The sequence below is a fragment of the Microtus ochrogaster genome (genome assembly GCF_000317375.1).
Source record: "Microtus ochrogaster isolate Prairie Vole_2 chromosome 6 unlocalized genomic scaffold, MicOch1.0 chr6_random_2, whole genome shotgun sequence".
Lineage (NCBI taxonomy): Eukaryota > Metazoa > Chordata > Mammalia > Rodentia > Cricetidae > Microtus > Microtus ochrogaster.
Window position 1 is genome coordinate 4151935 of NW_004949095.1, and position 17228 is coordinate 4169162.

The window sequence follows — 17228 nt, forward strand, 5'->3', positions numbered from 1 at the left end:
TCGAACTCACAGAGATCCGCCTGCCTCTGCCTCCCAAGTGCTGGGATTAAAGGCATGCACCACCACCGCCCAGCCAAAACATAACTCTTAAAAGTCGCTTTTGCTTAAGAACCTTGTCTTTTACACTCTAAAAGTATGATAAGCAAAGCCAGCTTTCTTGAATACTGCTATATAATACCATTCTGTTCTCCCCACACCCTGGGTGGGTGGGGTGTCTACTAAGATGTTCCAGAAACTCTGCACATGCTCATTATCAGTTCCTCCTGGGCCCTTGTTCTGCACCAGGCTTCTGGGAGGCTCTGTGGATATAGGAGTGAGCAGCGAGACTCTGCCTGCCATTCAGAATCTTTGCTGCTTCTCAGGTACAGCACATCCTGTACAAATGAAGGAAGTAGTCCCGTGTGGTGGGGAGAGAGCCACTGTTCCTGGGATAGAACCCTGTCTTCTCCGAGAAAGAGGGTCAGCTGAAAGCGTAGGGTTTCTAGGAGGTTGGCAGTGGAGTGAGAGCCAGTGACTCTGCAGGGTGCCAGCAGGTGTGTGGGTACAGGTGTGCACAGAACAAGTCATGAGTGTCTAGCATGGGGAAAGAGGGAGCAGAAGTTCTGACGGGGCGTCAGGACAGCAGGGAGGGCCTTGTCAGTGTGATAACAAGGCAGGGCTTTGCCTTTTCAGTAGGCTGGGAGGGCCGGGAGGCAGAGTGTGGAGTGATGGCGTGAGCGGGGGTTGGGATTCGTGTGATATACCAGAGTGGAGCCAGGTGGGTATGCCAGATGGGAGCAGCGGAGTAACAGGAACCCAAACGTACAGGTTGAGTTTCTACTTCAAACCGAAAGGGGCTTGAGCCACTTGGTTGGTGCGGCAGCTTGAGCATAGAGACAAGCTGAGCTACTGCTAGTTCTGAAGATGCAGAAGTGACAGTCTGTAGCTCCATTCCCTTCAAAGTCGCCACAGCAGACACAAATGTTTTCGCAAAGATATAAAACCTCTGGAGGCTCTTTCCCATGCTGCTCGCGCGGTGGAGGCATCTGTCTCAGACGAAAGGTCTCTCGTTTCCATTGGGTAGACGCTCTACTGCAAAGATGGTCAACATACCCAAAACCCGAAGGACTTTCTGTAAGAAATGTGGCAAGCATCAGCCTCACAAAGTGACCCAGTATAAGAAGGGCAAGGATTCCTTGTAGGCCGAAGGAGAGCAGCGCTACGATTGGAAGCAGAGTGGTTACGGTGGGCAGAAAAAGCCAATTTTCCAAAATAAGGCCAAAACCACAAAGAAGATCATGCTCAGGCTTGAGTGTGTGGAGCCCAACTGCAGGTCCAAGAGGATGCTGGCCACTAAGAGATACAAGCATTTTGAATTGGGAGGCGACAAGAAGAGAAAGGGCCAAGTGATCCAGTTCTAAAACTTGTGTTTTCTGAGAGGAAAATGCTGAAACAGTAGGAAAATTATCTGTTAGAAAATAAAGTTATTATTATTGATACCTAAAAAATAATAATAAAAAAATAAAAAAAAACCTCTGGAAATCATAGAACAGGAAACAGCAGTTATACCAGTTTAGATGACGGACAGCAGGTAGGTGGCTGGCTGTAGATTCAGTAGGCCAAAGAACGCTGACCCCTGAGCCAGTGGGGAGTGAGCAAGAAGCAGCGTGATTCCCACCACAAACCACTCAGCTGTGCTAGCCTGCACTCAGCTGACTTCATGTTCATGTTGAATATTGATCTAATCCAATTGTATACAGCTGTATCAGAGAAGTGGGAAGGATTCCAAGGTGAGAGTTCAGAGGGCAAACCCTAATCCAATAGCGCTGCACCATCAAATGAAGTCTGCGCACAAAACTCCGCCCTCAGAAGTGGAGAAAGTACCTGAAGAAGCTAAGTGATGGGAACACGTGGGAAACAGAGGAGAGCTATAGTTTATGTTTAACATAAAATCCCTGTTGGATTGTTTTCCTATTTAAACTGGGTGTTCATGTATCTGGTAACAATAAAAGGGAAGAAATACGGGTCTCGAGCTGATATATATGCTGTGTAGGAGACGAGCCACCAGCCTCCTGCAGCTACTGAGTGTGTGGAATGTGGCCAGACTGAGCTAAGATGTGCTGCGAGCGCAGAGTGAACGCTACAGTTTGAAATAATGGGGTGGAGCAGTTTATTAGTAATCGTTATGTTACTTGTGAAAATGGTGTTTTGGATATAGTGTCTAGATAAACAGTGTTAAACATGAATTTCAGAGGCTGGGGCTATAGCTCAGTTGGTGTAGTGCTAGACTAGCGTGCACGAGGCCCTGCACTCAGTCCCCAGCAGTGCATTAGCCGAGCGTGGAGGTCACACATTTGGGGGTAGAAGGGGGGAAATCGGAAGTTCAGGATCATCCTTGAAAGTTTAAGGCCAGCCCGGACCACATGAGAGATCCTGGCTCAAGTTTGGTTGTTTTTTTTTTGTTTGTTTGTTTTGTTTTTTTTTTTTTTTTTCCGAGACAGGGTTTCTCTGTGGTTTTTGGAGCCTGTCCTGGAACTAGTTCTTGTAGACCAGGCTGGTCTCGAACTCACAGAGATCTGCCTGCCTCTGCCTCCCTCTGCCTCCCAAGTGCTGGGATTAAAGGCGTGCGCCACTACCGCCCGGCTGGCTCAAGTTTTAAAACCTTTTTAAAAGCACAGCTGCCACAATGCAAAGTAGCATTTGTGACCTGCGTGGTCTTTCTGTCGGGCAGAACTTGGGCTGTGACTGTCCTTGGCTGAAGACTGAGGGACATGCCTGTTTCAGCTTTAGTAAGAAAAGTTACACCCAGTACACACAAGTAGCCCTTGTTTTTCAGTGCTTGGCCTGGAGATGCCAGCCAGCCAGTTCCAGTGCTGCCAGGTTCTGAGATGAGCTAAACATGTTTTAATTTGAAAACTCAGGTATAGAACAAAGACTTATTTACTTAGTTGTCAGTGTGGAGTTTGATAGTTAACTTAATGAGGGTTTGGTGGCTCTAGGTCCTGAGGGAATGTCATGCTCCTTTGTGGGCCTGCACCCAGACCAGTGGATTATAGCTGCCAATGGCATGGTCAGAATAAATAAGGTCTTTGTAGGAAGGCCCTGCTACTAATTGGTGTGTTAATTTTAGCCGCAAACTAATCATGTTCTAGTTAGAAGTTAAAGTCTGGAATGTGTAGTAATTTATGAAATAAGGGTTGCTAGAATACAAGTACAGTATTCAGTGCTGTGTTTGCCAGCAGCGTGCTGAGGCACCATAGTGGAGGCCTACTGAGCTGGTCTCCAGTTCTGGAGAAACACCACTTGTTTTGAAGAGATGGGGTCTCTCTCTCTCTCTCTCTCTCTCTCTCTCTCTCTCTCTCTCTCTCTCTCTCTCTCTCTCACACACACACACACACACACACACTCACTCACCATCCACACCCTACCCCATCCACCATCAGGGATGTCAGGTATCCTGACATATTATAATAAGGCAGAGTGCTCTAAAGAAGAATCCGACTGATTTAAAGTACATTCCTTAACTCACTGACACAAAGTGCTTTTGTGTGTTATGAGATTCTCACAGGCACCCCTCAACAGGATTTGGGTTGATAGAATCGTCCTATTTAACAGATGACTAAAGAGTCTCAAAGAGTTGTATGGGGTGCCTTGCTCAAGGTAGCAGGAGACAAAGGCTGCCTCTCTGCTGGCGCTGTGCCTGAGCCGGCAGTGTTGTACAGTCAGTGCCCTACTGCCTCATCTGCGAATCTGAAATTACAAATCCAAGTGTTCAAGCAGACTCGTGATGGAGGAACCTCAGCTGAATTGATTGTAGCTGTGATTCCTCATGCTTCTGCAGAAATACAAGCATGCTTGATTATGGGAACTATGCCAGACCCTACTAAGGGGTCTTGACTAATCTATAGCATATGTAACTTAACTTAAAAACAAAAAACAACAACAACAACAAAAACCCATAGATTTCCCAAATTTATAAAAATGTAAGTTGCCCCAATGATTGGGGTAATACAATGCAGTCCTTAGGCCCAGAGTCCCCTTTTTATCTTTATTGAGACAGAGGCCCAGGCCTCACTTAATCCACAGCAAATACAAGGTCTGCTGACCGCCTCCTTCCTCCTCCTCCTTTCCAGCATGCTGGATGACTTCTCTCATGAGTTGGAGAGCACTCAGTCTCGACTGGACAATGTGATGAAGAAACTTGCAAAGGTGTCTCACATGACCAGTGGTATGTATGTGTGACTCTTGGGAATTCCTGCTAACTCTGCCGGTGCCATTCTCCTGCTGCAGCCTATTTGTCTGTGCTACTTTAGGATCAGAAAGGAGAAAGCTACTGTGCAGAGACCATAACTTCTGCCCGTGATCAGACTTTGGAGAAGGGTCTTGTGCCCAACACTTGTTGACTATTCTCCCCGTGGAGAAACTTCATTGCAATTATAAAATCCTTTTTTTACTTTTTATTTCTCTTGTTACTTTAGAGAAGTTAACAGTTTTTTCTTTTGGTGTCTTTATTTTAGCATGTATATGTGTGTGTGTGCATACTTGCCACAACACATGCGTGCGTCAGGTATGACAGCAGGCATTTATTTAACCCTAGGGAACTTACTTGAAGCACTGATATACCACTTACTCCCTTCTGTGAACTATGTTTCTCTCATCGTTAGAAAAATACCTACTACTTCAGGCTATGCTAGCCTTAGAAAGTGATGTCCTAGCAAATGTGTGCTGGGATCGGGGGATGGAGAAGTAACTTTCAGGTCAGTTTCTGTGTTTGAAGATGCTTTCTAATGAATCCTTTTTTTTTTTTTTTATTTTTGGTTCCTACAAATTGCCTTCCTTGTCAGACAGGATATATTTTAAACCAATACCCAGTATCTCCTCTTTATTTGGAGGGGGTTGCTTGGTGAAAGGAAGAACTGGAATATTTCTTCAGGTAATTTGAATACTTTGGGGCCATAGGATGCCTCCTTCATTAAAAGACTCTTCCCCCATTTCCTGACACCTCATTCCTCTGTTGGTTTTCTACTGTCAGGTACATGTGACATGGAAAATTAAAATACAAATGCCTGTGTACACTTCAGCAGTTTGCATCCTAGCTACTTACAGAATAGTGTCTGGAGCTTCATTTCTTAACTAGAAAAGAAAGGATTGTAGGTACAGCTCAACTGAGTACGTGACCAGACATGGGGGAGGCCCATGTTCTATGCTGAGCACCACAGAAAGGTGAGCATTGAACGAACAATAAAGCAGTTATTTAACAAGGGATCCATGCTCCGTAAATGCTTTACACTATGGTAGAAAAGACCCTAAAGGACAAGGAACCATCAAATCCAAACAAAAAAGAAGCTCATATCTAGAGTTTTCTCCTTTCTATCTAGGCCAAATGTCTTTCTGCTTCAAGCAGGTTCTTTGCTTGAAGCTGTGCACATACAGGAAGCAGGCACCAGCTCAATGTCTCTTCCCCATGATTAGAGAAGGGTCTGAAATTTATTTTCTGGTTCCCTCTTTCTCTTTTCTACCTATATAGTCCTCTACTTTATTTATGTATTTGTTTTTTAATTTTATGTTTGTGCATGTGGCTTACGTGTGTGCACACGTTTTTGCAGCTGTGTGCATGTGTGGAGACTAGGTCACTTTAGTTTTACTGTTTATTGTGTGTGCACATGCATGTGTAGGTCAGAAGACAGCTTGAGGAAGTCGGTTCTAGAGATCTAACTCAGGCTGTTGGTCTTGGGAGCAAGCACCTTTCCCTACTTAGCCCTCTTGCCAGCCTCTCAGCCTTACTCATTAACCCGAACCTCACCATTTTGGCTAGGCTGGCTGATCAGTGTGAGCCCTTGATACACCTGTGTCTGCCCCTTGCCCTTCCCTCCCCCAACACTGGGGTTATAGGTACATGCCGCTGTATGGGGTTTTACATGGCTGTGGGGATCCAAACTCAGACTCCCACACTTACCCAGCAGACACTTTACCCACTGTCAGCTACTCAGTACCCTTGTATTTAAAAAAATAAATAAATAAATAACCAGTTTAAACACCAGGCCTCTTGCTGGTCTATGTGGTAGCTCTCCTGTCAAGTAGGTACTTCAGCATCGCCTCTGTCAGGGAAGAGTGGGTGAGCAAAGGTGACCTGTGTCTTGTTTTTTAGCATTCTGGGTGTGAGTAGTTTAGAAAAGTCCTGGCAATGTGTTTGTAACACCAAGACTTTCTTATGCTATATTCTACTTTTTTCAGAAAGGAAAGTTTGGGAAACAACATGAGATAATGTGGTTATAATTGTATACAGAAAAGAGCCAGGTAACAGCAGTTAGCGTGGAAGACCCTTCGTTTTAATTTTTGCTCCCCAAGAAACACTGTTATGATGTCTGCTTCAGTGTGATTGTCTCTTAACTGTTGCATTTGGTTACGTTCATTGTTTTCTCAAACCTGTGTGTCAGGACAGTCTGAAAACACCAGAGTTTTTGGAGCAGGCCTGAACACACATGAGCAGCTCCTTAGAGCCAGGCCCTACCATCCATTCTTGGCTGACTGCTTCACGGGAGAAATGGGCCAGGACTCCACACTCGCTTTTGTAAATGACCCAGGAGAGACATTAATTTACCTTTCTCTTACCCAGAGAAATACTCTTTTGAATAAAGCCAAGATCCCCTCCCCCATCAACAGTCTGTGATTCTTTTCTCTTGAAGACAGGAAATATTTTGAGAAAGAAACTACCATTGGAGTTCCCTTTGTTCTTTCTGCTCAGCTGAAACACTCTGCGATGTAGGTGGAGCTCCGGCTTAGCCTGAGTTACAAGCCTGGTACTGTAGTTAGGACATTCCTGGTGTGCTTGAAGCCACACAGGAAGAGCTCAGACGTCTGCTAGGGTAATCGCTCCCTAGGGTTGCCTAGCTCGTGCCTCATAGAAACAACTTGCCACTTCAGAGGAAGGTGGCCTTGAAAGTGCAGGCCAGGGCTGTGTGTCTGCTTGCTTAGCATCCCTGTGCTCTTACCAAGATGCTCAAGAGAAAGCTGTTGGGGAATACAGAATTTGGACTGTCAAAGGCCGAGTGGGTTTAGGAAATCTGGTTCTTAGAGTGGTGGGATGCTGGAGGGGGAGGGGCAGGAAGTATGTGTGAGGTAGTGGGAGAGGAAGGAGGAAGCAGTTACCTTCTCTGGCTTTGCCCTGGAAAGTGTCAGTTGTTTTTAATAAAAGTGACTTATTATTGCATTCTTATAGTAATAAGCTTTCTTCCTTTCTTCTTCCTCATCCTCTTCTTTTTGTTTGCTTTTTGAGTCGGGGGTCTCTCTACATAGCCCTGGCTGTCCTGGAACTCACAGAGATCCACCTGCCTCTGCCTTCCAAGTGCCATCACATTTGGCCTGATGCTGCTGCTGCTGCTGCTGCTGCTGCTGCTTCCTCCTTCTCCTTCTGTTTGTTTTGAGGCAAGGTGTCACTGTGCAACCCTGACTGGCTTGGAACTCACTCTGTAGACCAGGTTGGCCTCCAGTTCACAGAGATCCACCTGCCTCTGCCTCCCAGTGTTGGGATTAAAGGTGTGCGCCACTACATCAGACCCATTGTATGAGTTTAGACAAAAATATATGTATCTGTCATCTTGTCATACGGAAGAGCCTTGTTTTTCTAAAAATTCCAAAATTTAATTTTTGGAACTAGTACATAATGTTTGCATGTCTTTATGAGCTGCAGAGTGGAGTTTTGATCTGTGTATATGTTCAGTAGTGATCAGGTGAGGAAAATGGCATATCCAGCACCTTCCATGTTTCCATTTCTCTCACGCTCGCTGACAGGTTGGTTGAACTTCTGGAAGTAAAGCTCACCAGTGTTGGGTCTCCCTTTAACTGGCGAAATCTTAGACATGGCCACATGGACTTCCCAGGAGCTGGTCAGTTACAGCTCATAGTTCCCAGCTCCACACTGGTCACTGTTGGGATTAAGGTGGGGGAGGGGCTCCGCTCTGCTATTCGAGTCCCACCATTTCTAGAGTTTCTGCTGTTAGGGGCAGCAGCCCGCCCTGTGACTTTATTCCTGGAAGATCTAAGAAGAAGAGCTGTTTTTGTCACTGTGGTCACCCTGTTCTTGTTAGAAGGAGCGATAAGGAACGGTCCTCCACGCTGGACTGGAAACTAGAGTCCAGTGTCTTTAAAGAGACGAGAGTAAGCTGGAGAGCTCTTTCCACACCCTGGCTCCGGTGATAGGCCGGCTCTGCCTCTCGCGCCTCTCAGTCTGCTTCAGTTCTCTCTTCAGAGCAGACAGACTTGAGATCTTAGTTGCTTAGTGAGTTTCTGGTAGGTCTGGGGTAGACAAGGGGGTTGGTCCAGGAAAAGGGATTTGCTATGCTTGTTGGCATTCACATCTTTTGACCACTGAAGAGTTCTAAGATGTTGATATTCATGCACGTTTTGCTATCTATTTTTCCCTGAATTCAGGGCATTCCTACAATATGATCACCAAAGTTGTATATTGAAATATATAGACTCTTCAGTAGACTTTAATAACCTCTACATCTTTATCATCTATATACTTTTTTTTTGTTTTATTTTGATTTTTTTTTGAGACTGGATTTTTCTGTGTAGCTTTGGCTGTCATAGAACTCGCTCTGCAGACAAGGCTGGCCTTAAACTCAGAGAGATTCTCCTGCCTCTACCTCCTGCGTACTGGGGTTAAAGGTATGCGCCACCACCACTCGGCCGTACTTCTGTTTCAATGGAGTTGTTTGTCCTATGGCTGAGCTGCATTGCATAGACTGTGACATTGTGTATGTGGGGGTTACCGGTTAACCTTGGATGACTTCCTTTATCACTTTCCTTTATTGTTTTTACTTTTTGAGGCCTAACACTTGTAATTTCTGCTCTACTAGCCAGCATAGTCCCAGGGACCCACCTGCCTCTGCTACCCACCTACCCTGAGCTTCAGATGCATGCTGCCTGCCTTATTTTTATTTTTATATGGGTTCAGAGTGTTGGCACTCAGGCCCTCATGCCAGTCCAGTAGACATTCGCATGCTCAGTCACCCTGTAGTAAAAGGGGCAGCAGGCCGCTTCCCACAGCCCAGCTCCCAGCTGCCTGGCTAGCTAGCTTATACCCCGAAATAACAACACACAAATTGTATTAATTTAAACACTGCCAGGCCCATTAGTTCTAGCCTCTTACTGGCTAACTCTCACATCTTGATTAACCCATTTCTATTAATCTGTTTTTACCACAATGTTGTGGCTTACCAGGAAGATTCTAATCTATGTCCATCTCGGGTTGGAGAGCCATGGCGTCTGCCACACTGCCTTCTACCCAGCATCCTGTTCTGTCTACTCCGCCTACCTAATTTTCTGCCCTATCAAAGAGCCAAGGCAGTTTCTTTAACCAATGAAATCAACACAAAACAGAAGACCCTCATACATCACTCCCCCCCCCCCCCCGCTATTGTTCTTTGCCCTTTGTTAACAGAATTTGTATAGCTCTGGCTGATTTGGTACTTGTGCAGCCCGTACTGACTGCCAATTCACCTGCTTCAGCCTTCCTATTGCTGACTTAACAGACATACCCAGCATGCCTAGCTCCTTAGTGACATTCTTTTGTATCTTCCCCGGTCCTTTGTGGAGGACACTAGGACTTGCCAGTGGAAATGCCACTTTCATGGTCTACATCTCTATAAGTTACTTACGTGTCCTAATGATGATGGTGTCTCAGTGTCTCAAGTTTGGGCCCAGCACAGCGTCTGTTGTAATGTGATGTTATGCTCTTTGGACTCTTGGGGGGCCCGCCACCCAGCTCCCAAATGAATCACACACGGAGTTTTATTCTTATTTATGATGTCCGGCCTTAGCTTGGCTTATTTCTTGCCCACTTTTCTTAATTTATATTACCCCATCTACCCTTTGGGCTCTGTGTTTTTCCCATTCTCTTCTGTAAATCTTACTCTTACTCTGGATTGCTGTGTAGCTGCATAGCTGGACCCTGATGTCCTCCTCCTTCTCTAGCTACTTCTCCAGAACCCCTTCTCCCAATTTTCTATTTATCCTCTCTGCCTGCCAGCCCCGCCTATCCTTGCTCCTGCCTTGCTATTGGCCACTCAGCTCTTTATTCGACAAAGAATCCCAGCTTCACAGAGTTAAACAAATGCAGCATAAACAAAGGTAACACACCTGAAAATGATAGCCCCAGCAAGTGCGTGCCTCTGCTGTTATTTAGCCCTCACACCCCCTGTGGGCAGCTGTCATATAGACTGCCAGGATTGTGGGCTGCAGCAAGCGTCCCTGGGCCTATCTGTTCTGTCTGGAGAGGGCTTCATGCTCTCATCCACACAGAGCAAGTCTGGCCTCTCGGGATCCTGTGTTCACAGCTCTTGGTAGGTAGGGCTGAGGGTTTCGGAAGACATTGGCTTCCAGTCACAGATACACTGTATAAGTCATCTGAACACAGACACTGGCTAAGTGATCTTACCTGACTATAGGTGTGATATGGAATTAATTATTCTCTGTCATGGGAGTGCTTTCTCGGCTGTCCGTTTCCTGGATGACTAGCACTGACTTTCATCTCTTTCCATTCTCTCACGGTACTCACTAAGAGACAAGCCTGTGCACTGCTGAATTATAGTCCTTTGGTGGGAGATTAAAGCAGGTTGTCACCAAGTGCCGGCCACCTTTTCACTGGTGTATGACGGCCTCCAGCTAACGGCTGGGACTCAGCCTGCACTGGCAGGGTTGTAGATGTGCCTGCAGGCAGAACAGCATGGGGGGTGCTGGTGCCTGGGCGGGGGCAGGATCTGCTCTGTTCCTCCTCTGCTTCTGAGATGTTTGGGTACCTGTGTCTCAGGGAGGGAGTGCCTAATCCCGGGAGGTCACCTCTGTGTCCTGCCTTCCAGATCGGCGCCAGTGGTGTGCCATAGCCATCCTCTTCGCAGTCCTGTTGGTCGTGCTGATCCTCTTCCTGGTGCTGTGAAGTCATCGGCCCTCCTCTGGCCCTCCTGCACTGGACCTAGGGGAGAGGAGAAGCAAGCACTCCGCCACTTACATTCCTCTCCCAGAGACTGGCCTGTGCCCTGCTTCCTCTGTGACTCCACCACTGAGCCCTCTCTCCCAGCACTGGAAGGGCAAGGCTGGAAGAGAAAAGAGGTGACCACACTCCCGGCTGGATAGCAGAGGCCCCAGCTGCCCATTCTTTCTGAGGACAGCTAGCCACTGCTTTGCCTTACTGGACCTCGCTCCTCGAGGAAGACTCAGAATCATCAGAAGAAGTAACAGCCCCATTTATTGCTTATTTTTCTGGTCTCTTCCCTCTGCTCAGACCCCTGCTTAGATGGGTGCCGCCGTCCCTTCAAAAGAAACCTGTCAAGAATGGGGCATTTGGGGATGACGTTCCCACAGCTGTTGGATTAGCCCCTGAGAGCTGGCTGTTGGTGAGGACAGAGGCTCAGAAACCGTTCATGACAGAACTGCAGTGTTTCACTTTGCTGGGTGAGGGCTGAGGTTAAATTGCTTTTCCAGGTGTGTTGGTGGCAGGGCTGAGCACAGGAAATAGTGAAATCCCTGGGGGTTTGGAGGTGCTGAGGACAGATGGCTTTCATGGACAGGAGCAGCTGAGAGCAGCAGCCCCTGTGTTGGTCCAGCTTTATGAAGGGCTGGCAGTAGCTCCAGAGGCTGGCCAGACCCGCTGCCTGTCCCAGAGATGCAGCTGCAGGTTAGAGCACCCCTGCGCACAGCCTTGAACAGCATAGCAGCATTGGGTGGGTGAGACACGCCTTCTGTCCTGGTGCCTTTATTCTGATAACAAGGCACTCAGAGTGACGCGGAGGGGTCAGGCATTTATTACATCTATGCAGAAACTGTCCTGACACAAAAAGGCTGGTTGTGGGTCAGATGCCCCTTACTCTGTAATAGCTTGGGTGGGTGATGAAACCTGATACTTTGTTCTCTAAGTGACACTTTGACTCCATTGTGACAGACCGTTTATTGGGTTGAAGTTGTGAGAGCTGCTGACACTAAACTTCAGGCTTCGGGTGACTGTTTTGATGCTCCGATGTGCACATATATGGAGGATTTTCATACCGTCCCTGATGCATTAACCTGGTATTAAAGTCGCTGTCAGACCCAGAGCCTACCCTTCACAAAGGAGGCTGCCCCTCAGTCATCTTCTGTGCTAGAAAGAGCGGGATCTGGACAGTTTGACCTTTGGCCTCCCTTGCTTTGCCTTTCTGTGCATTCCTTAGCACGCCAACTTTAAAAAAAAATCCTGGGTCGTTCATATTCCTTGGGATTTTTGATTTTCGGGTCCCTTTTTTGTTTTGTTATTCCCAATGATGTGCTTGCCCAGCTAACTTTTAAATTGCACTTTTAAATAAATATTTGTAACAGTTTTTAAAAGAAGGATATTTTATCTGATTTAGGGTCATGATAGGTAAGGAAATCTACCTGTTGGTGGAAGCTAAAGATTTGTAAAACCAAAAGGATTGTCCGCACCACGTTTACATCCAGCTCTGGTGCTGGATACAGAGATGTTATTTCTTGTCAGATTGGGGAAATGTGAATATTACAAAGGGCTCCAATGTAGGGTTCTGTGTTATTTATGTTTCATGGAATCTTAAGGTTTGAATAGTCTTCTGTGAACTTAGACCACGGATAGTCCTTAGATTTGCATTAAAATATAGAAGCCTTTTGTTAAAAGTCAATGTGGGCCTTGTCTGAGTGCTGTAACCCACACTCCACATTACAAAGCCGTGAGCAGTCAGAGTATTAAAATTTCCCTGTTTAAAGCCATGTTCTTCTGCTACTAGAAGAATGTCCTTTGGACCCATTCAGAAATGCCTGCTGCTTTAGTAGGATTCCCCCATCAGTTCAGGGATGAGGTTTTGTTGCTCTGGGCTTAGTTTTATTGGATCTGTTTTGAATTGGTATGTGGACCTCACTGATTTATCTGCTGAACAGTGTTGTAGACCTGAAGCTGAGTGTGGCTGGCGCTAAGTGTGGAGTATGCAGAGAGAAAGCCAACTTCATACGCAGGGGTTCCTTCTTGGCCACATACTCCCGCAGCAGCTGGCCTAGTCCAGGACCATCCTTTTGTCACTTCAGAGCCAGGGCTCCTTTAGAATTGTGGCAAAGAGAAAAAGGACATAGCTTTCTTCCTTAGTGCTCCGGAGAGCTGAAGGGGTTCTTCCACCGTGCGTCCTAGAACAGGGAAGGGGAGGGCAGCAGTGTACCCCACACTGCTCAGGAGTGTCTCCTGCAGATGCCCCTCACCCCAGCCTTCTGTACTTGGTCTCACATCCATCATGGTTAAGGAACTGGCAGAAGACGCTGGGTAGCAGAGAGAGCTCAGCGTGTTTACTGGAAGAGCACTTCACTTAGCTGATTGGAGTGAGATGGAGGATGGTCCATGGAGAGCATCTGCCAGAGTCTGCCCACACTTGGGGTCTTGTCTTTGTTTGGGCTGGGAAGTCACAGTACTGGGCATGCCCTGGACTGCGAGCACAGGGAATTGTCACATATGCCTGAGCACGCAGGCTGTATTTTCCTTCAGTTCCGAATTCACGCTAGAGCTGAAGCAGGAAGTTTGGTAACTTGCCCATTATTCCCTGCTTTTAGCCAGAGTTAAACAGACTGGTGGGTCTGGTAGCCAACAACTTGGCAACTCCCCTGCCTTCTCACCTCGTGTGAATAAGGGCTGTGAAGAGAAACTCAGTCCGACTCCAGCGGGCGTCTGTCTCTGTCGAGGGTTTTACCTTCTGTAAGGAAAGGTGCTGCAGCCAAGGTTTTTCTTCTGGTAATTTCTCTGCCCACAGAGTGAGACCAGAGGGGCATTCTTAGCGCCTGCAGACCCAGAGCTCACGGGAGGAATGAGTTCACCTCTGTGGACTTGGTGCAGTTTGGCCTTGCCTTGTGCGCAAAGTGAATTTGTGAACAAAGCAGAAATGGAGGATCTGGAAAGCAGGTTATAAAATGGGGTGCAGCACCTGCCATTTCCTCCGCCTCTCTCTCACTGCACAGCCTCCCCTCCCAGATTTGCAGGAACGATGGATTTCTGTTTATTGTTAAAAGTGCACTTTGTCCATCAAAAGTAGAGAGAAGACAGCATCAGAATTCCCAAGTGTGCCCGGTGGTGATGGAGCATGCTTAGTCCCAGCACTCGAGAGATAGAGGCAGGCTGATCTCTGTGAGTTCGAGGCCAGCCTGGTCTACAGAGCGAGTTCCAGGACAGACTCCAAAGCTGTGCAGAAACCCTATCTCTAAAAACAAACGGATAAATAAAAGTAAAAGAATTCCCAAGTGTATCAGCTCTCCCTCACTGCCCACCCCTGCAGGGAAGACTCCCCAACAAGAGACCTTACCAGGCCACTGGAGACCCAGCCAGAGGATCTTCCCTGAAAACCATCTCGCTCTTGAGAGTGCCGCGGGTGGCCTGGTGACCTGGGAAAGCCACCTCCTCCTACCAAGCCAGGTGACCTGCCTTTGCTCCCCGGAACCCACCTGCCGGAAGTTGTCCTCTGACCTCTGCATTCATGCTGTATCGTGGGTGTGTGCGTGCACACATGCACAAATACATAGATGTACATTTTTTTAAAAGAAAAAAAGGACGACATTGGCCTGTTGTATATAAGCATGGATGCCACTGTCACCCGTTTCTAATTAAAGCTCACTGGGCTGCTTTGCTGCCTGGTTTTGAATCCAGAAAAGCATGAGTTTGGAATGAAACAGCTCCTGGGACCTGGGCAGCAGGGCTGTGACAGGACAGGGATGAAGCCGCAAAAGAGCCACCTCTGTTGTCATTGTCGTCACTGTCACTGAGACGAGGGACAAGGGCCATTGGAAAAGTAGCACTGTGGGCAGGACACTCTTAGTGCAGGTCACGGCACTCGACGCTGGCCGTGGTAGCAGGACTCAGGCTTCGCTAACTTGTACTCAACTCCTCACCCTGCTGTGTTTTGCCTTGGGACAAACACGGAAGCTCTGGGAGCTGCATGGTGCCCATTCGTTCAGGTGGCTGCTGACTGGCTGCATTTGAAGGTTTGCCATATGCTACAGCCTCTGTCATGTCAGCTTTCAGGGCAGGGTGAGAAAGGAGGGAAAGAGCTCGTGCGTGCGTGCATGTGTGTGTGTGCGCGTGTGCGTGCACGTGCGTGTGCACGTGTGTGTGTGTACACATGTGTGCGCACGCATGTAGCTCCCCGAGTCCCTGCTGTCAGCTGACATGTTGATGCTATTTTTCTTCTGACCTTAATCCAGAAGTGCTCTCTCCTAGCTGTGCGTCCTAGCTGCTCAGGCAGCGCCTGCCCCACTGCTGGGCTTTTGCGCGAACATTTCATGGACCTGGTTGGCTAACTGCAGCCAGAGCTTTATGAGAAAGTGTATTTTACAGTTTGTTTTCTATGGTTATGAATTATCTACAGAAAGACCACTTGGTCCTGAGGGGCTGTTAGAAATAGACCACCCAGCTTCATTGTTTGCTGACCAGATATCTGGGCCCTGCCCCCCTGCCTTGACGGAAGCCAACCCCTGCTCCATCTGAGCTTCCATGAGCCCTGGGTGGGACCAAGATCAGGCTTTTCATTCCAGCTCAGCGGAACGCAGTTCAGCTGGAATCAATCTGTGAACAGCAAGCGTGACCCTGAAGCCGAGGTCTGTCCCAGGAGAAGCAGGTGTCTTTATTCTGGGGAGAGCAGAGTGTCTGTACCCTGGCTGTCTGGGGTGAGGGCCGCCAGCCACCCACTGATGAGCCTTTGGAGTTGCTTTTTTTTTTTTTTAATTTTTGTTCTGCTTTTTTTCTGTTTTTGCTGTTGGCATGGCTCGAGATTGAACCCGGGACCTCACAGATGCAGCACACTGAGTACCACTGAGTCACACCCTAGCTTTGGCAAGTGTTTCCAGCTCCCTCTGACCTTTTTCTAATTGAACCATGCTAGCACGTATGAGGGCCATCTAGGAAAAGGACAAATTAACCGCGCTGTAGATGAGGTAGATTTGAGTTTTATGAGTGGAAGTAGCTTCCCTGGCTCATTTTAATCAGAGATTGGTATAACTCAGAACTAGAATTTGTAAGTGACAAAAATAGTAAGGAATAAACCCTTATATATTTTTTCAAGGATAAATAGCTTTACTGAATTTTACTTTGAAATAGGATGTATGGGGTCAGGGTCAGAACTTTACCTGGTGGCTTCTAGGTTGTTCTTCCTCACTGCATGGTAAGAGTGAGCCAGATCCCTGGGACTAGAGTTTTGTCACCTCTGCCCCAGGGAGATTTATATGGTGGCTTTCCCCAGCTAAGAAGCTTGTTAGAGTCAGGCAGTGGTGGCACATGTCTTTAATCCCAGCACTTGGGGGGCAGAAGCAGGTGGATCTCTATGAGTTAGAGACCAGCCTGGTCTACAGAGGAAGTTCCAGGACAGGCAGGACTACACAGAGAAACCCTGTCTCGAAAAATAAAAAACTTACGAGAGTTGCGTTTTCTGTGGAATCATTAAGTCTGGAGATGAGGCCAGCACCCCAACCCCAGGTTCAAACGCACGGCACTGAGGGCCATTGCCACTGCACCGGAGACCTCCATCTGCAGGGAACATTCCCAGTCATCCCTGCTTTGATAATCCTCTGGTAATCCTAAAATTTGACGACACTACACACTTGAGAACTTCTAACACATACTTGTGTAAAATAACCAGCCATCCACAGCAGTGGTGTTCTTATTTCTTGAGGTCTGTTGCTCACGTTTCTTACTCCTGCTCTTGAAGTTGTGTTGCAGCCATGTAAAAGGATTCTATATTAAAGTGAGATGAAGACACCAGACCTTTGTCCTGGATGCTTCTTTCTTCCTACTTTCTTTGATTTTTTTAATGGAGGATGGATCTTAGGACCCCACCCGTGCTAGGCTGGTGCTCTACCCCAGCCCTCTTGTTCTTGTTTTCAGTCTTTTCACAATGAAGTACAGGTTATCACTCCTCCCTATCTGCAATAATTGGTAGAACATATGGAGGCTGGGGAGACAGCCCAGTGGAGAAGAGCATTAACCGCGTGGGATGAGGACCTGAGTTCAGATCAAAGCTGGGTATGGCAGCTCATGTCTGTAGATCCACCACTCATGTCTGTAGCCTCAGTATTGCAGTTGGATGGAGACGAGGATTACTGGGACTTGCTGGCCAACCTAGCTGAAAATCCAGCAAGAAGAGCAGAATTAGGAGCTGTGAGAGCTAAAGATGCAGCAGAGTTGGTAGAGTGCTTGCCTAGAATGCCCAGTGTCTAGGGCTCAACCCTGGGTACCACGTGAG

The 17228-nt window shown here is 47.4% G+C and overlaps 1 protein-coding gene and 1 pseudogene across 1 annotated transcript in view; both read left to right on the forward strand.

Annotated features, from left to right (window-relative positions):
* Positions 1-16747, forward strand: part of Stx6 (syntaxin 6) — a 47905-nt gene extending 31158 nt beyond the window's left edge. Inside the window, exons 7-8 of the mRNA XM_005363890.3 lie at positions 4113-4207; positions 10842-16747. Coding sequence (XP_005363947.1) covers positions 4113-4207; positions 10842-10918 — 172 coding nt within the window. The 3' untranslated portion in view covers positions 10919-16747. The remainder of the gene's footprint in view (positions 1-4112; positions 4208-10841) is intronic.
* Positions 1021-1411, forward strand: LOC106144258 (annotated as a pseudogene).
* Positions 16748-17228: the final 481 nt, after the last annotated feature.